A 22,355-nucleotide genomic window follows, 5' to 3' on the forward strand; every position below is an offset into this window, starting at 1 on the left:
ATGGGTCAGCTGCACCTGACTGAGCTGATTCTGTAAAAACCCTGAAATAGTTAATCCAGCTTTAGTGGGTATTTCCATAACATCATGTACATTGTGACCTAGTCTCGTGGTATGATTTCAACACGACTAATAAAATTGGACTCAAAGCTAGAAAATCCTTATCGGGTCTTTCCTAGTAAATGTATCCTTCACTGTTACTAGATGCTGGAACTCCCTCCCTAACGGCACTATGGCTGTCCCCTAAACTAAACCCCATGGACTGCTGCATACCAAGACGGCAGTTCATTACCCTCTCCAGGGTAATTGGTGATGGGCAATAAATGCTGGCCAAGCCAGCAACACACACATTCTAGGGCCTTAAACAAAGTAAGAACATAAGAGTTAGATGTAAGATCACTCACTCCTACAACCAATCACTATCACTCCTTCATACAACACTGATATTTTCCTAGAAGCCCACTCCTATAAGGTCATTTGTATGAGGTCTCTCCTATAATCCCATGCATATAAATTCTCTCCCATAAGGTAATTCCTGTGGACAACATGTTCTCTTGGGGGTTAGTTATCTTAGTCTGCAATGCAGAGTGAAAACAACAGAATAGGTTCAATTCCTGCATTGGCTAAAGTTACCACGAAGGACTTTCTTTTTTGACCTTGCCTGAGGTGTGGCGACCCTCAGGTTAAACCACCACTAGTTGTTTCTCTCTCTGTCTCTCCAATGACAGAGCAGGACTATGGTGACTTTATTGTCTACCCCTGTAATGTCACTCATTTAAAGCCACTTCTATAAGCCCATTCTATAAGACGACCTAAAAAAAACCATCCTATAAGTCACCATTATTACACACATTCGTTTAAGGTCATTCTTAAAACAAGGTCACACCAATAATGTGACTCCGAGAAAACCATTCTCATATAGCCACTGCTATAATGTCACTATAACATCAAAATGATGGTAATTCTCATAAGACCTATCTATACATGACCATTCCAATTAACCCATTCTAATAAGGTCATTCCCAGAAAGCCACCACTCTAATTTTTACTGGATTGCAGAGGAAGGGATCATTCTCTCGGTAATAAGCTCAGACTCTGAACCGGGAAACGTTCAAAGCTCAGTCTCTAACCTTCACACCCTCCTCTTTGACTCTGGATCCACCCCACACCAGAACTGTTTCCAAAGTGCCAACTGCTGCTGGGAGGAGACAACAGCAGCGAGATTTGGCCGACATGGAAGAGACTTTAAGAATGAAAGTGAAAGTTGCCTTCAGTTCGGGCGTTGTTCTGGACTTCAATCGAAGGCTTGAAAGCGGTGGAACGCAGTTTCTTAAAAAAGAGCGAAGATGTTTTAGTCCGGAAAAAAAATTGGGGTAAGTTTGAAACTTGTTTTTTGAAGATGTTGAAATGCAGGAGCCACTCCTGCCAGAGATTTCGTTCGCACGGCCGTTTCGGGTTTGTACACCATTCAGTCGTTTTTTTTTCATACTCCTATAATGATAACGGCTAGTGTGGTCCTTGGGTGGATCATGTTTGGTTCAGGGTGTTTAGCGAACATCGTTGTTGGTGAAACTAGATAGGAATGTATGAACACAGCAGGCCAAGCAGCATCATAGGAGCAGATGCTGTTTGGCCTGCTGTGTTCATCCAGCCCTGCACCTTGTTGTCTCGGATTCTCCAGCATCTGCAGTTCCTACTATCTCTAGATAGGAATGTGTCAGTTTTCCAAATGGATACATTCTAACCCTGAAAGTCAATACAATGCGGAGCTGGAGGAACACAGTAGGTCAGGCCGCAATCAGAGGAACAGGAGAGTCGTCGTTTCGGGTCGGGTCCCTTCTCCAGAACTCCATTCCTCCAGCTCCACACTGTATTGACTCTGACTCCGGCATCTGCAGTTTTTGGTATCTTCCACTGACTCATTCTAACCCTGGAGTTACCACTTTTCTGTTTCCCACCCAACGTTATAGCCAGGAATGACATTTCTCATTCTCTCACTCTCTGCTCCAAACAAAAACAGAAGCTCCCGGAAAACTTTTCGGGTTGGTTGGATGTAACGAGTGGTATCCAACAGGGATCTGTACCGGGACTGCAATTAAAACAAATGACTTAAATGAAGGATGGATGTATGGTGTTAAATTTGCTGACAACACAAAGCTAGTCAGAAAGTAAGTTGCGTAGAGGACACAAGAGGTTGTGAGTGTACAAACATAAAATCCTAGAGATATACAGCACAGAAACAGACCCTTTGGTCTAACTCGTTCAATGCTGACTAGATATCCGAAATAAATCTCGTCCCATTTGCCAGCATTTGGCCCATATTCCTCAAAACCCTTCCAATTCATATACCCATCGAGATGTTTTTAAATGTTATAATTATACCAGCCTCCACTTGCACTGGCAGCTCATTCCATTACATGCACCACCCTCTGCATGAAAAAGTTGCCCCTGAGGTCCCTTTTAAATCTTTACCCTCTTACCTTAAACCTGTGCCCTCTAGTTTTGGACTCCCCCACCCCAGAGAAAAGACCTTGTCTATTTACCCTATCAATGCCCCTTATGATTTTATAAACCTCCATAAGGTCACCCCTCAGCCTCTGATGCTCCAGGGAAAATAGCCCCAGTGTATTCAGCCTCTCCCTATAGCTCAAACCCTCCAACCCTGGCAACATCCTTGTAAATCTTTTCTGAACCCTTTCAAGTGTCACAACATCCTTCCTATAGCAGGGAGACCAGAACTGCATGCAGTCTTCCAATAGTGGCCTAACCGATGCCCTGTACAACCTATATTCAATGCACTGACCAATAAAGGCAAGTATACCAAACACCTTCTTCATTATCCTATCGACCTGCAACTCCACTTTCAAGGAACTATGAACCTACAGTCCAGGTGCTGATCTTTAAGGGGCCCTATTCTCTCCCTAGTTACCCTTTTGTCCATAATATATTTGCAGAATCCCTTTGGATTTTCCTTAGCCCTATTTGCCAAAGCTATCTCATGTGCCCTTTTTGCCCTCCTGATTTCCTTCTTAAGTTTTCTCCTAGTGCCTTTGTACTCTTCTAGGGAATGATCTGATCTCTGCTGTCTATACCTGACATATGCTTTCTTCTTATTCTAAACTAAAACCTCAATTTCTTTAGTTATCCAGCATTCCCTACACCTACCAGCCTTTCCCTTCACCCTAACCGGGGCGTACTGTCTCTGGACTGTCACTATCTCTGTTTTTTTGGAGGCTTCCCATTTTCCAGCCATCCCTTTACCTGCGAACATTGCCCCCAATCAACTTTTGAAAGTTCTTGCCTAATACCGTCAAAATTGGCCTTCAATTTAGAAGTTCAACTTTTAGATCCAGTCTATCATTTTCCATCATTAATTTTAAAAGTAATAGAAATATGATCAGTGGCCCCAAAGTGATCCCCAACTGACACCTCCGTCACCTGCCCTGCCTTATTTCCCAAGAGTAGTTCAAGTTTTGCACCTACTCGAACAGGTACATTCATATACTGAATCAGAAAATTTTCTTGTATAGGCTTAACAAATTACTCTCCATCCAAATCCTTAACACTATGGTAATCCCAGTCTATGTTTGGAAAGTTAAAATCCCCTACCATAACCATCCTATTATTCTTACAGATAACTGAAATCTCCTTACAAATTTGTTTCTCAATTTCCCACTGATTATTCTGGGGCCTTTCGTACAATTCCAGTAAGGTGATCATTCCTTTCTTATTTCTCTGTTCCACCCAAACAACTTCCCAGGAACATCCTCCCTAAGTACAGCTGTAATACTATACCTAATCAGAAATGCCACTCCCCCTCCTCTCTCTCTCCTGTTTTGATCCATCCTATGGCATCTATCCCTGGAAAATAAAAACAGTTTAAGTCATCAGCCCCATCTCATTCTCTACTTTGTTCCTGCTTGCCCTGTCTGTTTGACTTACTCCTTTTCCATTGTACCAGTCTCAGACTGATCTCTTTCCTAACTATTTCCCTGCGATTCCATCCACCCTCCCCCCCACCGCCTTGCTAGTTTAAATCCTCCCGAGCACCTCTAGCAAATCTCCCCGCCAGTCTATTAGTCACCTTCCAATTTGGGTGCAATCCGTCCTTCTTATATAGGTCACTTCTACCCCAGAAGATATTCCAATGATTCAAAAATGTGAATTCTTCTCCCCTGAAGCCATACATTCGTCTGCTCTATCCTCCTGTTCCTATTCTCACTAGCTTGTGGCACTGTGAGTAATCCAGACATTATTACCCTTGAGGACCTACGTTTTAAATTCCTACCCAACTTCCTACATTCTCTTCTCAGAATTTTTTCCTTTTCTCTTCCTTAGTTGTTAGTTCCAATGTGTATAACAACCTCCTGCTGGCCCTTTGTGGTGAATGGAGTAGAATGTGAGAAAATATGAAATTGTCCATTTGAGCAGGAAGAGTTTTTTTTTTAAAAGTGCTCTAATTGATGAGACAGTGCAGACCTGTAAGATACAGAGGGATCTGGTAATCCTAGTGCATGAATCACAAACATTCACTAATCAGGTACAGTATGTAATTAAGGAAGTTTATAGAATGTTATCATTTTATTGTGAGGGGAACTAAACACCAAGGCAGTGAAATTATGCTTAAGTTATACAAAACCATGAGGAGGCTGCATCTAACGTACTGTGCACAATACTGGCCATCTTTTTTAAGGAAGGATGTAGATGTGGAAGCAATTCAGAGAAGGTTTGCTCAACTAATACCTGGAATGACATGTCATTTAATGAGGAAATGTTGGACACAATTTGTATCCATTGGAGTTTAGATTAAGGGGTGACTTCTAAAATTTGAAGGCTGTTAGCAGGATAAATGTGAAAGGAATGCTTCCTCTTATGGCTGAATCTAGCTCCCTGTTTCTCCAAGTACAGATTAATTCGGTCCCTGAGAATTGCTGAGGGCAACAGTCAAAAACCGAGGACTGGATGGTGTGAGCATGAACTCACCTCATGAAAAGAAAGTGAATGGAGTGTCTGATTTCCAATTGTCACAAAGGAGATGACAGCAGCTTCCAAATGTGTGTCCTCTATCATCTATGGTAGAAAGTCAAGGGTAGCAGATGGAACACTTCCACCTGCAAATTCCCCTTAAAGCCACTCACCGTCCTGATTTGTCGTCCCTGACGGTGTTGCTGTGTCAAAATCCTGGCTCTTCCTTCCTCACAGCTCTGTGTGCATTCTGCAAGGACTACAGTGGTTCAAGGACACAGCTCACCTCCATCTTCTCCAGAACGATGCTAACTTACTGTCAACAAGTGTTTAGAAATGCTGGCATTCTAACAATGTACGAACAGTCTTTGATAAATTTGGTCTGGAATTCGTGAGGAACCTCTTTTACCCAGTGAGAATGTGGAACTTGCTTCCTCAGCTTGTAATGTGAATAATGTGCATTAAGGTGAATGTGGTTAAATGCATGAGGGAGAACGGAATAGGGAGAGATAAAACAGAATGGGAGGAGGCTTTTATGCGGTACAGACTTATTGGGCTGAATAGCATGTTTCGCTGCTGTATAGTTTTAAATAAGTCAATGAATTGGAGAAGTGGGAATGTTGTTTTAGACCCTAACAAAGTTGCTTGTATTTCAGGGCCTGCACAGCCAGACTTTGGAGATATGCAGAGAATGTTCGGATGGAAAGGGCTCCAGGGCCTGCTCCTGATTTTCCTCCTCTGGAACTACTCAACGTTGGCAGGTGAGAGACCTCACGGCTGAACTACCCCGACACCTCGTTCTGTGTCGATCCGTGCTGGAGGGTCATGATTGGGGAATTGAGTTAAAAGTTCCAGAGAGTCTTTGATAATTATGTAAGCACAGCCACAGAATCTGGCAGCAGATTCTCCTTTTGTGCCAGGAGGATTCTGTGTAACTTTCTGACCAATGATCGCATTTGATCCCTTGATCAACTTGTCGAGGTGTTGCAGCTTACTTCACTGGGCATCGGTGAAAGTTAAAACCATTACATTCTCTTCTATCTGTTCCTTTGTCGTAACATTTAGCCCAAGCTTTCCCTCACCCTGGCTCTTTCTGCACAGCCCTGAAAATACTTTGCTTTGCATCAGTGTAACTTTTAAAATCCTCTCTTTATCCAATCCCCTTCTGACTCTTTTAGCAAGTCTGCTTCCACAGCAAGAGCTCTTTCAGTCTTATGGTAAATTGTTGACGTTGCTGATGAGGCTAGCTTTTATTATATCTTTAACGTATTAAACCCCAAAGTGCTTTGTAGGAGTATTATAAATTGCAAAATGGCACCAAGCTACATAGGGACATTAGGTCAGATGACCAAAAACTTGATTAAAGAGGTCAGTACGAAAGTGCGTTTTAACAGAGGAAAGCAACGTAGCCCAAGCAGAGATGATTTTTTTTAAAGAATTCCACAGCTTCGGGCTGAGGTAACAGAAGGTACAGGCACCAGTGGTGGAGCAATTCTCATTGGGAGTGCACAAGAAGTCAGAATTAGATGAATGCAGTGATCTTTGGAGGGTTGTAGGAGATGTGGAGGAATTCAAAAGCACAAATGAGTTTTTTGAGATCTAGGTGTTACTTTACCCGGAGTCACTCAATGTAGGTCATCGAACACAGTGGGGTGATGGGAGCAGAACATGGTGTGAGGGTCAGACGCAGGCACCAGAGCTTCAGATAGCCACAAATTTATGGAAGAGACAAGTGTGTGAAAGAACTTGGGTTGAAAAGCAAATGGAGGAGGGTTTCAGCAGTGGACAAATTGATTTGAGGGTGAAATTGAGCAGTGTTACAGAAGTAGGAATTGCTGATCTTGTCAAAGGTATTAATATGGTGCCAGAAGTTCAAGTCTGAGGTTCAATTTGACACACAGTTCAGAAGTAGGCTGTCTTAAATCTCTGAATGTTGTTAAGGAGAGGACTGGAGTCAGTAACAGTGCATTCCAGGTCACAACAACCCACATGTCTTTTTGTTTAAAGGAAATTCTTTAGAGGTTTAAATTCGGCGCGGTTGAAATCTCTCAAACACTTAAAGGGATAGGCAACCTTCATGTAGGTAAGATGTTTGCCCTAGTTGGGAAGTCTAGAACCAGGTGGCACTGTTTTATAAATAAAGTAAGATTTATGCTTTTGGGATGGAAGTGAGGAGAATATTTTTTTAACTTGAAGGGTGGTGAATCTCTGGAATCTTTTACCACTGAGGGCTGTGGGAGCTCAGTCTTTGAATATGTTTAAGGTTGAGATTGATAGATTGCTGATTACTGATGGTGTAAAGAGTGGGGAATGAAATGTTCGATCAGCTATTGTGTTAAATGGCAGAGCAGACGCTATGGTTTCATGGCCTACTCCTGTTCCTAAATTGTCTCTCGGTTATTTGTCAGTTCTCTTCAACCTGAAGCTGTTGTGAGTTGGAGTCTCGCTCTGCTAGTGGATACAGTTTCTCCTTATTGACTCTCTCAAAGCATTTGATATCTCCATTGTATCTCCCCTTTTGTCTTCTCTACTGTACAGATCTAGATCTTAGCTGCTCCAGTATTTCTGCTCAAATGAAGACCATCATTCCTTACTATTGTGGTAAACTTCCCTTGAAAGTCACATGCATCGGTTTGTAAATCAATATTGTATACTTTATTTCTTGAAAATGCCTTGACTGTGTCCCCGTGAAATTCCTGAAGAAGCTCCTCCACTGAGGGTTTTTCCTCCAACTCGTCCCTCCTTTCTCTCCACATTCACTGAAGCATCCTTTCTTTCCCAGATGACTTCCGAATCTCCTGCTCCCAATACCCACTTGTGGTCGAGGTTGGTGCTACGGCAGTGTTGGAATGTCAGCTGATCCCCAGATTGCCCCTCAAAGGTTTGGAGATCCGCTGGAGCAAGGACAATGCACTGGTACATCTCTACAGATTTGGGCAGGATGAGAACGCGGGGCAACACGCTAGTTACAAGGATAGGACCCAGCTGTTTGCCAGTGAATTCCAGAATGGCAACGTCTCCCTGAAACTCATGCAAGTCACATTGCCGGACAATGGGAAGTACAAGTGTTTTGTGGAATTAGAAGCTCATGGGTTCAGAGATGCAGAGGCCATCCTGAGTGTAGCAAGTAAGTACCTTTCCTGGCATTTGCTTCTAATCCAGCTGGTAAAATTCTGACAGGAATAGCCAGGGTTAACACAGGAAGAATGTTCCCGATAACCAGGGAGTTCAGAACTGGGGGTCACAGTTTAAAGGTAAGGGTAAGCTTTTTAACACTGAATGAGGAGAAATTTCCTCACTCAAAGGGTGCTGAACCAGTGGAATTCTCTATTACAGAAAGCGGTTGAGGCCAAAACATTGGGTGTTTTCAAGAAGGATTTAGATATAGTTCTTGGGGCTAAAGGAACCTAAGGGTATGGGAGGAGAAAAGCAGGAACAGGGGACTGAGTTGGATGATTAGCCATGATCATATTGAATGATGGAGCAGGCTCAAAGGGCTTACTCCTGCCCCTAATTTCTGAGTTTCTATTGTTTCACAGGATCAGTGGTTGGGCAAGCCATCCCCCAGGAGAAGGTGGTTGGTGAGCTGCCTTCCTGAACCAGGGAAGGCCTTTGGGTGTAGCGAAACCCACATTGATGTCAGGGGGGAAACTTCAGGAATTTGACCCAGTGACAGTCAAGATGTGGTGGTATATTTCCAAGTCAGGATGGTGTGTCTTGGCAGGGAGCTTGCAGGTGGTGGTGTTCCCATTCGTCTGCTGCCCCTGCCCTTCCAGGACATCGAGATCATGGCTTGGGAAGGTGCTGTTGGAAGAGCCATAAGTTACTGCAGCGCATCTTGGAGATGGTATGCGTTGCTGCTCCTGTGCGTGAGTGGGGGAGGGAGTGATTTTTGAAGTTGATGGATGGGGTGCCAAATAATTGGGCTGCTTTGTCTTGGATGCTATTAACATTGTAAGAGGCTTGCGCTCATCCAAGCAAATGGTGAGTATTCCATCACTCTCCCTTGATTTGTAGATGGTGGACAGACTTTGGAGAGTCAGGAGCTCTACACAGGTTCAACACAAATTGCCAGTTTTTGTACTTGATGCCTCTGTTTATGAACTCCAAGATCCCATGTGCTTGGATGATTAACTCTCTCAAACAATATTCCCTCTACTTTTGCTGATGGCAGGAGGAGGCTGGTGTGGGGTGTAAGTGCTAGCATGGAGCTGTTGGATGAGTGGCCTGTTTCTGTCATAAAATCCCTACAGCGTGGAAGCAGGTCATTCATTCTATCGAGTCCACACTGACCCTCTGAAGAGAACCCCACCCAGATCCCTCCCAATCCTTGTAAACCTGCATTTCCCATGGCTAATCTACCTAGCCTGCACATTCCTGGATACCATGGGCCAATTTAGCATGGCCAATTCACCTAACCTGCACATCTTTGCAGGAGTTTTATTCTGTATTTTAATCCCTTGTTGTCCCTGTCCCAGGAGTGTTTGGTGAGGACAGTGTCAAGAGAACTTTACTTTGAGGTTTAAAAAGTAAGAGGGAGTTTTTTTCCCCACGATATTCACCCCATGCTGTCACTGTCCCGGAAGTATTTGATAGCGACAGTGTTGCAGGGACATCTTTTCTATTTAAGAGTGGAGGTCGCCAATCATATTGGTCAACTGCAAAAAATACAGACCCAGCCTGCTCAACCTCTCCTCACGAACCAATCCTGCACCTTTCCCTGACCTACATCCAATGCAAGTATATTCACCTTCAAGTACGGAACCAAAATTGAACACAATAGACTGGTCTCACCAATACCCAGCGCCATTGTAACAAATCATGGGGTGGGATTTGAACCCATGGACTTCTGACTCAGAGGGAGGGTGCTATCTACGGAGTAGGGCTGGCTGCCTTTGAGATCCTCCCTCCTGTAACCCGGTTGTGTTTTTTTTCTTAAAAAGAACTGACCCTAATTGCATTGGCAGGATTTGGAGAATGGCCTTTGATCAACTTGAACAAGTACACGGGGAATGGAATCCAGCTCCTGTGTGAGTCCGAGAACTGGTTTCCTCCACCGATGGTGCAATGGAGCAACGAGAAAGGTGTTATCCAGACTCAGAAGGGACAGCCGGTAACGGAGGAGCCAAGCTCAGTCAACGTGAAGAGCTACATCGATGTGACCAGTGATTCTGGGAACACCTTTAACTGTTTGCTAAAAAGCGAGATGCTGAACAAGACAGTCTGTGCAGAGTTCTATGTCCCAGGTTAGTGAGCTTTGTGTCTCTATGTGCCTGTGTGTATGCCATGTACCGTTGTTGGTGTCACCTCCAGCCAACATCCCATTGTGACCTGCTGATCTAAAGAACATTTGCCATCCTTTAGATCAAAGGAATGGGGTGATGCAACTACCATTTTTCTCAGTCCCTAGCTGCTGTGAACATTGATTTAATTTATTATTGTCACACAGTACCGAGGTACAGTGAAAAGTATTGTTTTGTGCTAACCAGACAAATCGTACCTTACGTAAGTACATCAGGGTAATGGAACAGAATGCAGATTATAGTGTTACAGCTACAAAGAAGGTGCATAAAAAGATCAGCTCTAACGTGAGAGAATTGTTTATAAGTCTAATTACAACGGGGAAGAAGCTGTTCTTGAATCTGTTAGTATGTATTTTCAAACTTTGTATGTTCTGCCCGGTGGAAGAGAGTATAACGGGGTAGTAGAGGTCTTTGATTTTGGCCGCTTTTGTGTGACAGCGGGAAGTGTAGACGGAGTCAGTGGAAGGAAGGCTGGTTTTCATGATGGATAGGGCTGCGTTCCCAGCTCCCTCTAACTTCAAGTTCTTCAATTCCTCCATGTCCTTTTCTGCCCCTCCAATCCAGCCACCACATCTGCAATACTTAGTGACTATATTCTTCTCCAGTGACTCGTCGCCTGGGTTGTGATCAACTTGATGGGCCCCATCAATGGCCACATCAAAGGCCCCATGCCCTACTGTGACCTTCCTCCAGCCTGCATGACCTCTGTGTGCTTTGAACCTTTCCACCTTTTCTAACCTTCTGCTCTACTTTAATTCTGTCCCCTTGTGCTACCTTCGATTTTCATCACACTGCCATCTGTGACTGTGTCTTCAGTTGCTTGTGGTCCAGGCCCTCTCTAAATATTTCTAGCCCTCTGCCCAACATTCCTTTTTCTTAACTTAAGATGTTTCTCAAAACCTTCGTGTCTGAGCAAGCTTTTGGACATCAGATCTATTATCTCCTTACATTACTTGGTGGCTGTTCTGCTCTGAAGCATGCTGGGCTGCTTTACTATATAACAGGTAGTATATAAATGCAGAAACTCACTGTGGGTCGAGAACCAACACTGAGGGCCACTCATTGCTCTGACTAGCCCGTTTACTCAAGGGGTGATGGATTCGGAGGGTAAGATAAAAGACAAGTTCAGGGTTAGAGTGCCTGACTTTGATGATTTATTATTTTAGCAATAATTTCATTCTGCTTTTTTTATTCTCCAGATGAATTCCACCCCAAGACATCCGTTTGGCTTTATATGTTCCTCTTGATTTTCTTTGGCATCCTTGGTCATGTCGTTGGCCTCTTTCTGTTCTTCAGGAAACAAAAGAGACAGATCCGAAGTACGAAATTTTCGTTGTGCCACGGGGACGCAATTGGCAATTGCTTTTTGATTCAAACATGGTTAGGTTGTGTGACGACGTCCCAAAACCACAGGTTGTACCCGCCCTCCAACCCAAACCCCACAGTGAATGGCAAGGGCAGCACATGCTTAGGAACGTCACCATCCGCAAGACCCCCTCCAAGCCGCTCACCGACCTGACTTGGAAATGTGTCGCCATTCATTCAGTGTTGCTGGGTCAAAATCTGGGACCTCCCTCTTTAACAGCACTGTGGATGTCCCCAGACCCCAAGGACTGCGGTGGTTCAGCAGGACAGCATACCATCGCCTTTTTCCAGGGCAGTGATGCTGCAGAAAGGCCTATACACTTGTGAAAGAAAACAAAAGGGAAGGTCTGATTAAGTTCGAAGAGAACGTTTAAGTAATCTCCCCTCCATTTACCCCTCTGTGTTTTTTCTACATGCCATGCCCCTCAACCCATATGTACTCTCTTGTCCCAACCATCCCCACCCCAGATAATCAACTCTGTCTCCCTTTTACTTCCTCTACACCAAATCAGCCTCCACGTCCTTGTGCAGCCTGAGGTTTGAGGGGGTGACTGGGGGAGTTTGTCAGTGATATCTTGATGCCGAATATCTGTCAGGCCATTGATAATCCGCACTCACCAATATTGATGACTCTCTCTCGCTCTTTTTTTTTTCCAGATCTAAGGAAGCAGCCAACAACATTTGGTGAGGAAAAAACAAAGACTTGTATTTTAGTATTGCTGTTCACAACCTCGGAGAGCCAGGCTGCTTCCCTCTCGAACCTCCCACCCTGCACCATCTATGTCCTTTCTCCTGCCTCTGGGACTTTGCAGGGCAGTGGGTCAGACTCTGTCCTTTTCCCATCCCCACCCACTCTGGGACGAGGTGGGACAATGGGTCACTGACTCCTCACCCCGCCCGAGACCCTCACCACCACCACCACCTGGGAATGAGTGGGAAATTGGTTTACAGGGCAGCAAGGGCCATTTGGCCCATTGTTCTTATGCTTGCTGTCCAAAGGAGCAGTTGACTCTGTGCCTTTCTCCAGCCTTCTCCTTGTGACCCTTGTACACTATTCATCTTCAGACAATTGTCTGATTCCCTCTAAGCCTGAATTAAATCTGCCTTCTCTGTGCTGTCAGCACAATCCAGACCTTGACCATTCCTGTGTGAAAACGGTTTTCCTCATGACTTTGACAAATTACTTTAGGCCTGCTCCCTCTTAATCTTGATCTCTTCGTGACTGAGAACATTTAGAGCCTTTCCCTTAAACTTCTGCAGTTTTTGCAATGCTTTCACATCCTTCCTAAAGTGTGGTATCCAGAGCTAGGTCCTGGACCGCAGCTGTGGCTGGCCTGGTGTCTTACATAAGTTCAACACCATCTCCTTGCTGTTGTACGCTGTCTCAGTCAAATGCTGTGTTTTCAACCTGGGGTTATATCTCGATATTGGGACTGAGATAGAGGGAGCTTCTCAGTGGGACTAACAAAAGTTAGGCCTGCGAAGGATGTTCAACTGGAGCCATTCCAGAAAATATGGCATTTGTCGGAATCAAAGGCACTTGAATGAGGATCAGAAGGCTTTGTTTCCTAGTGAATTCCTTTCTTTTAGTGACTTGTGCTGTTTTTGTATTTTAGATTATGCCAACACGAAGTCCTATAATGGTAAGTAAACATTCCCAAATGTCCTGAAAGCATCACTGTGGATTTTCTGACCCTGTAATAAGTGAGGCAGATGATGAGAGAGAACAAACCAGTCCCAGGGGCACTTGGCGGAGGGGAGTGGGTTAATTTTAATGGAACTGTCCCAGCAGAAATCTAATTGTGACAGAATTGGAGCCTGTATTGTACTCTTATTATTTTTAAACCACCTTGCCAAGTTAACTCAATTAAAACTCTAGCTGCTGTCTTTTTATTTTCTTTGTGTTGAAGATTGAAAGAACTGCACAGAAGGATGAGGGGTTAGGTCTCTGAAGAAGAGTCACTGGACCCGAAACATTAATTCTGCTTTCTCTCCAAAGATGCCGCCAAGTTTCTTCAGCAATTTCTGTTTTTATTTTGGCAATCCGCTATGCACATCTGTATTTTTGGGTTAGGGTTGTCTGGGGGCAGAATTGTGTGAAACACAGCCAATCGAATGCTGATCAAAATAGAGACGCGGCAATGGGACTGGGGAGGGCTTACCCAGTGACGCCCAGAGGGGGTGATGGGCCAAATGGATACGAGCTGGTAACTGTGAAGGAGGTGTCACCTGGAAGCGCGATGGGGATTGGGATGGCTCTCTCCTTTCCTGTAGGGTCCTTCTCACGAGATCCTCAGGCTTAAATCCTCAGGACGTTCCTAAATCTCCTCAACCCGTTTCAAAAGTGCGTGATTCAAATGATAGAAATGGTTTCTGCTGTTTTTTTTTAAAAATTGTTTCCTTTTTTTCTTTTCAGAGGAACTCAGAGAAATAATGGGTAAGAGCTCAGTCGAAAGGATTATAAGTAAATGTGGAAGGGAGGGTTTGTCATTCTGTGTTGTGATCAGTACAATCGATCGATAATTCCCCAAATCCCCCTCAATAGGGGTCAGAATAGAGCCTGTTCAACTATCTGAACGTATGGTCAAGCTTGTTCCAGCAGAGAGCACTGTCTGGTATTTGCAATGTCCACTCCCTTAACTCTACGTCCCTGTGACCTCTGCTTCTGACTTTGGCATGGGATCTTGTTCCTATGCCTGGGACCACAGCAGCACCTCGGTGCGGGATGTCAGCTATGAGTCGAGTGTAGCAGTCAGAGTCCAAAAGGTTCCAGTCCAACTCTAATATAAGGGGTAAAAATATAAACTAACTCTCCTGGTGCAGTACCGAGGTGGTTCTGCACTGTCAGGGGCACACCTTTCTCTTGAGATGTTGAACTGAGGTCTGTCGGTGGATGTAAAAGATCACAAGACGTCTCGCTATTTGGGAGATGAGCTGGAAGGTTTTCCCTGTGTCCTGCAAAATATTGATTGACACGGATTACTGTGACGTAAACCTGTTTCCTGCAGCAATGTCTGCACCTCAAAAACTACATCTTTGGCTGTGAACAACCTGATGTCAACGTTTTTTGAGTTCCCACACGCTCGCTCTGCCTTTGCACCTTGTGGACAATGTCAGCTGACCGACTCCGAATTATTGTCACATGATCTTTGTGTGCTCTGTCCTGCTGCACCAGTAGGTGGTGATGCCGCAATAAATGGGCACAGTTCTGATCTTACAGGAAGAAAGGTTTTTGCCCTGCAGTTGTCTGTTTGATTGTGTTCAGTCAGCGCACTCTGTAAAGCGCGGTGTAGTACAGATATCTGTGACTTCGACACCATGAGTAATTTTGTTGCTTTTTCTTTCCTGTACAGATATTCGCTGGAAACATCTAGGTAAGAGGCTACTAGTGAGGTGATGTGTTTCGGGTGAGAATTTGAAACAAGACCCTGTCTTCTCTCTCAAGGATGTATGATATCCTGTGGCCGCTATGCTAAAGAAGAGCAAGGTGGTTTGGCCTGGTGTCCTGGGCAAAGTTTATCCCTCAATCACCATTGATTTTAAAACCGATTCATTTATCACTGACTTCGATCAGGAGACACAAGTAATAGTCTGGGAACCCAAGGTCAAATCCTGCCACGGCAAATAGTTGAATTTGAATTCAATAAAAATCTGGAAATAGTGGTAACTATGAACCTATTATCAGTTGTTGGGAAAAGACCCATCTGGTTCACTAATGCCTTTTAGGGAAGGAAACTGCCGTCCTTACCCAATCTGGCCTACATGTGACTCCAGACCCACCACATCATGGTTGACACTTTTTATCTGCCCTGTGGGCCATTAAGGAATGGGCAGTAAACGCTGGTTTAGACAGCAATGCTCTCATCCTGTGGGCGGCACGGTGTCTGAGTGGTTAGCACTGCTGCCTCACAGGGCCTGGGTTTGACTCCACCCTTGGGTGACTGTCTGGTTGTACACTCTCCCCACATCTGCATGGGTTTCAACTGGATGCTCTGGTTTCCTCCCGCAGTCCAAAGATGTGCAAGTTAGTTGGATTGGCCATTCTAACTTACCCATAGTGTCCAAGGATGTGTTGGTTAAGTGTGTTCGCCATGGGAAATGCAGGGTTACAGGAATAGGGGGATGGGTCTGGGTGCAATGTCTGACGGACAGTTGGTGTGTACTCGTTGGACCAAATGGCCGGTTTCCACACTGTAGAGAGTCTATGGAAGACAGTTGGTCTGTGATGATAGCCTCCCACCAGCAAGGATATTTCTGTCTCCAGGGCCACCAAACATGCCTTTCAATTGAAATGGATGGAAGCTGAAACAAGTAGAGAGTTGGTGTGTTTGGGAAGATCTGGAGAAAAGGGAAACAGTTCCGGAATTTTAAAACAAACGACACGTTGACACAAATTAACAATGCAGGCCACTCAACTCCCCTGGTCCACGCTGGTTTTTATGCACCACACAAACTGCTCACCTTGCAGTCTGCTGTGCAACCATCACACCTCCTCCCCCCCAACCCCCCACCATTTCCCTGTCTCTCATGTGGACATCAAGGCCCCCTATCAATGGATTAACACTTCCTACCTCAACCATGCCATGTGTCAGTGATTCTTACCAAGTGACTGCTTTCTGGGCAAAAGAACTTCTCCAGAATTCTTCACTTGAATAACTTATGACTTTTTTTTAATTCCCACCTCCTTTCCATCTGTATTCTGGACTCGTGTAGGAACAGGAGGCCATTCAGCCCTTCTAGCCTACCGTACCAATCACGGAGATGACAACTGATCTGTAGCTCCACATCCCCTGATACCTCCTGTCTGACTCAAGCTGCACTATCTCACTCTTACCGACCTTTGGAAAACAACTTTCCCATGTCCTCTCAAATGTTAACCTTAATTTGAAATTCCTCCAAGTCAGGTGTTTTAAGAGTTCTTATCATTTTTGATCTGTTCTGATAAAAGGTGAATGGACCAGGATCAATGGTTAAAGGATCCAACTTGGGAATGGAGATTTCCCACCATGTTTCTGTAATGGGTTAAAGCCATTTCAGTTGTACAACCCTGTGAATCCACAGTTATATAACCAATGTTTTCTCAGATTTGTGCTGAATGGTAAAAACATATTCAATGTAAATCTGCTCAATTGCTAGCAGTATAAAGCTCTTCTGACTAACTGATGTCCTTTTCCTTTTTAGGTGAAATTCGCCCTCTCCCTAAACTAGGTAAGACATGGAGTAACTTTTCATCATTCTTAAGATGTGCACATCACTGGTTGGGCCAAAATTTATTCCCCATCACTAATTTCCCTTGAGAAGGTAGTGATGAGTTGTAGTCCTATGGGACTTAGAGACATCTAAGAGAGCTAATGGGGAGGGAGTTGTAGGATTTAGACCCAGTGATACTGAAAGAATGCTGATTATATTTCCAAGTTAGAATGGTGTGTGGCTTGGTGGGGAATTTACAGGGGGTGGTATTCTCATGTACCTGCTGCCCTTGTCCTTCTAGACGGCAGTGGTCTCTGGTTTGGGAGGTCCTATCAAAGATCGTGTTAGGGGTGAAATCTCACCTTTGTCCCGTCGCTAAACCCAGAGCTCGCAGAGTCCACAACTAAACTCTGTCTGATTCCCTGCCTCACCCTTTAAATATTTAGTCAGCTCTCCAAGACTTCTAAGCAGGCTCTGTTTTCTGAAAACCTTTCTGAAAACTGCACAAACATACAATGAATTATTTGAAGATGATTTAATCTCATTCTCCTTGTCCTTTTCAGCAATTCAGAGAATGACTGATGCTGCAGGTAAGAACTGTGCCTCTTCAATAACTCCATGTTGAATGGTGTTTCGGGAGGGGTGGAAGTGGGGACTACAATGAGGGAGTGAAGTGGAGAGGAGTGAATTGTTTGTGGTGGTGAAGAAGTCGTTTCATTTGTGCATGAGTGTGGAGGTGAAGGTGTCAGTGCAAATGAATTGTGTGTAATTTGTATCTTTGTTTTTGGCCTCCTCCAGTGCTGAGAGATTCTATTCAGCCCATTGAATTTGTGCTTGCGTTTTGGAAGAGCTACTCAGTTGTTTCTCCTCTCTGCTGTTTTCCCCAAAAGCTACAAAATTTCCCTTTCAAGTATTTATCCAGTTCGCTTGCTTGATTGTTGTTTAGAAAAAAAAATACTTGTGTCCTTTTTTTGACTAATTATTAGCAATCTGTGTCATCAGATTACTGACCCTCCTGCCACTGACAACTGAGAAAATGAGCATCTATTCAAACTCCTGAATGGAGCGATCAAATCTCCTCCTCCACAGAATTAATGAGAGGATGATGTGGCAGTGGTCTTGCTCCCCTGTTCAATTTATTATTTAGCCATTGTTACTCTCGTTAATGACATACTGCATTAAATATCCACTAGTCCTCATTGTAAAAGTTTACTTATTCACAGAATTTGTTGGCACAGAAAGAGGTCACTCAGTCCAACTAGGTTTGAGCTGGCATTCGTGTTCCATGTGCGCCCCCCCCACCTCAAAAAAATAGTAAAGTAAGATGGTATGGGATTCAGAGAAATTTGGCTGTCTGGATACAAAACTGGCTGTACAAAAGAAGACAGAGGGTGGTAATAGATGGAAAGTATTCAGCCTGGAGCTCAGTAACCAGTGGAGTTCCGCAGGGATCTGTTCTGGGACCTCTGCTCTTTGTGATCTTTATAAATGACTTGGATGAGAAAGTGGAAGGGTGGGTTAGTAAGTTTGCCGATTACACGAAGGTTGGTTGAGTTGTGGATAGTGTGGAGGGCTGTTGTAGGTTGCAATGGGACAATGACAGGATGCAGAGCTGAGCAAAGAAGTGGCAGATGGAATTCAACCCAGAAAAGTGTGAAGTGATTTATTTCGGAAGGTCGAATTTGAATGCAGAATACAGGGTTAATTGCAGGATTCTTGGCAGTGTGGAGTAACAGAGGGATCTTGGGGTCCACGTCCATAGATCCCTCAAAGTTGCTACCCAAGTTGATAGGGTTGTAAAGAAGGCATATAGTGTGTTGGCTTTCATTGGCAGGGGAATTGAGTTTAAGAGCTGAGAGGTTATGCTGCAGCTCTGTAAAACCCTGGTTAGATGACATTGGAATACTGTGTTCAGTTCTGGTCGCCTCATGAGAGGAAAGATGTGGAAACTTTAGAGAGGGTGCAGAGGAGATTTACCAGGATGCTACCTGGACTGGAGGGCAGGTGTTATGAGGAAAGATTGAGGGAGCTAGGGCTTCTTTCATTGGAGTGAAGAAGGATGAGAGGTGACTTGATAGAGGTGTACAAGATGATGAGAGGCATAGATAGAGTGGATAGCCAGAGACATTTTCCCAGGGCGGAAATGACTATTATGAGGGGGCATAATATTAAGGTGATTGGAGGAAGGTATAGGGGAAATGTCAGAGGTAGGTTCTTTACACAGGAGTGGTGGATGTGTGGAATGCGCTGCTGGCAGTGGTAGTGGAGTCAGATACTTTAGAGACATTTAAGTGACTCTTAGATAGGCACATGGATGATAGTATAATATGTATGTGTATGCATAATGATAGTATGCAGGGTAATTTGATCTTAGTTGGATAATAATTTGGCACAGCATGGTAGGCCGAAGGGCCTGTACTGTGCTGTGCTGTACTGTTCTTTTTTCTATGTTCTGTTCTAGAATGGGGAACCTGCTAAGGAGAGCAGTTTCACATGAATTCCCCATTGGTAACCGTCTTATGTTTATAGACCCTGGTTCTTCTCCCCTCTCTGGATCACTAATGTCCTTACAGGAAAAGTAACTGCTGTCCTCATCTGGTCTGGCCTACATGTGACTCCAGACTCACTGCTGTGGATGACTGTCAGGGTAAATTAGGGATGGCCTAGCCAGTGATGCCCACACCCTGTGAATGAAATAAAAAAAAAATTAGGAGCCACAGCCTATCGAGTGGATTAACAAGGAGATTAAGGATAGCAGGTCAGGACAGAAGAAAAGCTGAATAAGTGATAATAAGAGCAAAAAGTAGGAGAGAATGGGTGACTGTGCTAATAGCAACCCATGTCATAACAGGACCTGGTGAGGGGTTGGTGAAAAACATGGAAGGACAGAATCAGGCTCTAAAGTTATTGCTGGGTCCAAGAGGCTGCAGAAATTGAGAAGTTTTTCTTTGAGCTTCTGCTGAACCTGTCCCTTGCTCTTTTTTTTATAGCCTGCATTGAACTGGACTGTGACACTACGCATCCAAACCTCCTGATATCCTCCGATCTGACCACCATGAACTGCATTGCACAAGGGAATTTTCGTGCTGACAGCAGCGAGAGGGTCGAGCACAGGTTGGTCGTGCCGGGAAAGACCGGATTCACCAGCGGCAGGCACTACTGGCTGGTGGAAGTGGACATGCACTCCGTCTGGGACCTGGGAGTAGCCAGGGAGTTGGTATGCAGGGAAGGAAATCTACCTTTGATCCCTGAAAACGGATACTGGACTATTCGGCACGATGGGCAGAAATACTGGGCCAACATCACCAGCCCTTTGGAAATCATGTGCAAGGAGAAACTCCAGAGAATTGGAATATATGTCAACTACAACGCTGGACAGGTTCTGTTCTGCGATGGCGCTGCCTACTCACACCTCCACAGCTTCACTTGCAGCTTTCAGGGGATGATCTACCCCTTCTTCAGTCTCTCAGGGTCTGGCAAATGTTCCATTTTACCATCAATCACCCCACTTCCCAATTGGAATCACTGACTGGATCAAGTATCTTCCAGTTGGGCCATTGGTTAGCGTGTCGTGGAATGGTGATGCCACCCTGTTAAAGTCACATGACCCAAATGGATGCCATCTTGCTCCCAGAGATTTTCCTACAGAATTGGGAGACAATGGTTCTCTCTTGTATTTGCCATTAATAATTACTGGGATGGTTGGGTTGGGGGAGAAATGGGCAGACTGCATTGGGAGAGAAGAAGCCGAAATGGATTGCGCACTCCAATACCGGGATGTGCATCTCCTACTTTATCCCTGATTTACTCCTCCTTTCCTGGATTGGCCACAAGTTTGGAGAAATTCTGCGCACCTCAGCTTTACCAATCCTTAACAAATATATTTTATTCATTGTCTTGGCCTCTGATACCTTCACAACTCTGCTCACATACACAAACATTTACTTTCTTCCCAACAGCGTGAAACTTGACAATCACACTACTGCAAATTAGATTTTAATCCATTTTTCCTATGACTTTAGCAGGCCCTTATTTAGTAAATATTTAGCCTGTAACCAACATAATCTCTCTCTCTCGCTCTCTCTGTGCTAGGAATATAGATCTTCAGAACATGTTGAGACCTTCAAACCTGTTTGATAGGACTATCTGTGATCTGGAGACTGGCCCAGCTCTACTTCCTCTGTCTATCCCGTAACCCTTCACTCTCTTGTCTATCAAACCTATCTAACTTGGTCGTTGAATAAATTAAAATACCCAGCCCTACTGCCTCCTGGGAACCCCATACTCTAATAGCACTCAGACCAAAATAATCCTCTCATCCCTGTCTTGGAAAGGGATGCCTCTTATCCTCCTCTCCGATCTAAAAGGGCTTCCCTTTACTCTATGGCCGTGCCTTTGGGTCCTAGTCCCTCCTCCTAATGGAAACATCTTCACAACATCCATTCTGTCCAGGCCATTCAGTATTCTGTAAGTTTCAATTAGATGCCCCCTTTTCCTTCTCAACTCTATCAAGTATAGACCCAGAGTCCTCAAATGTTCCTCATATATTAAGTATTTCATTCCTGGGACCATTCTGTGGAATGTTCCCATAGAATTGTGAATCAGTTGGAACTCCCTCTATCTCTGGTTGAAATTGTTGTTCTGATTGGTGAGTAATGAATTATTTTGTCAGTACACGTCACAGTTGGTGTTTCTAGGATGGGAAGCATCACCACAGTAACAGAAGGAGTAATGTGAAGAGGACATTGTACCTATTTCAACTCTTGACTGAATTTTGAACCTTCCTCACGTTTTTCTTAGCTGTTAACATGCTCTGACATCCTGTACATCATAGAGTCCTGCGTTATGAAAGAAAGTTTATCTATTTTTAACGTGGCAATGTATGACTTTTTAGAAATTGTTCTGATCTAGGTAATCAATAATTCTGATAACTTAGTGACTGTGAAATATCAATATTTGATGGACATGGTTCCTAATCCTGAAGCAGGATTTCTGACTATTTTGCTTGATTTGGAGAATGGCGCAGGTCATAGCGGAATCCTTGGAATTAAAATTCCGATCTGCACCATCTCACTAAGTTTGCGGCTCGATACAAGGCCCACAACAAGTCACCGCCTGCCATCAAGCACAGGCCAGTATCTTTTTGTTAGTGTCCTGTTTCCTGGACTTGATGGTGGGAATGGTGGAGTTGACCTGTTTGTGGAGAAGTCACCACCTCTTCGAACAATTCAATATGTGAACAAAGTAGATCAACCTTGCTATTTGCAGAAGGTTTCACACCGACTCAGATCGTCTTGCTGGACTCATTCCACCGTGTTCCTGGAGTATTAAGACAGATGTGTCTCCTTTGAGTTCGGCATGTGTCTGTTTGTTTTAATTTTGTCTTACAGAATGAATTATACACAAATATGTTTGGATTAAAAAGGACTAAATGTGATTTGCTATGTGGTATCCATATCGCAATGATTGTACAAATTAAATATTAATTATTAAAGATCCAATAATTACATGTAAGCTCTGGCTTCCTAATTTGTG

At 44.2% G+C, this 22,355-nt stretch overlaps 1 protein-coding gene across 1 annotated transcript; it reads left to right on the forward strand.

Moving 5' to 3' along the window:
• The first annotated feature begins 1,192 nt into the window (after window positions 1-1,192).
• Window positions 1,193-22,329, forward strand: LOC109919028 (butyrophilin subfamily 1 member A1-like). The gene is made up of 12 exons (XM_048616560.1): window positions 1,193-1,370; window positions 5,619-5,723; window positions 7,745-8,089; window positions 9,930-10,208; window positions 11,465-11,584; window positions 12,288-12,314; window positions 13,247-13,273; window positions 14,047-14,067; window positions 14,984-15,004; window positions 16,812-16,838; window positions 17,384-17,410; window positions 19,811-22,329. Exons 2-12 carry the CDS (start codon window positions 5,645-5,647, stop codon window positions 20,347-20,349), a joined length of 1,512 nt encoding a protein of 503 aa, XP_048472517.1. The 5' UTR covers window positions 1,193-1,370; window positions 5,619-5,644; the 3' UTR covers window positions 20,350-22,329.
• The last annotated feature ends 26 nt before the right edge of the window (window positions 22,330-22,355 follow it).

This window comes from Rhincodon typus, chromosome 35 (assembly GCF_021869965.1).
Source record: "Rhincodon typus isolate 14 chromosome 35, sRhiTyp1.1, whole genome shotgun sequence".
Classification (NCBI taxonomy): Eukaryota; Metazoa; Chordata; class Chondrichthyes; order Orectolobiformes; family Rhincodontidae; genus Rhincodon; species Rhincodon typus.

Excerpts from the sequence above, each read along its gene's own strand:
- LOC109919028 (XM_048616560.1), top strand. The coding sequence starts at position 5,645 with ATGCAGAGAATGTTCGGATGGAAAGGGCTCCAGGGCCTGCTCCTGATT. Across the intron at positions 13,274-14,046 it reads CAACACGAAGTCCTATAATG|AGGAACTCAGAGAAATAATG; the intron begins GTAAGTAAACAT and ends TTTTCTTTTCAG. Across the intron at positions 15,005-16,811 it reads TATTCGCTGGAAACATCTAG|GTGAAATTCGCCCTCTCCCT; the intron begins GTAAGAGGCTAC and ends TTTCCTTTTTAG.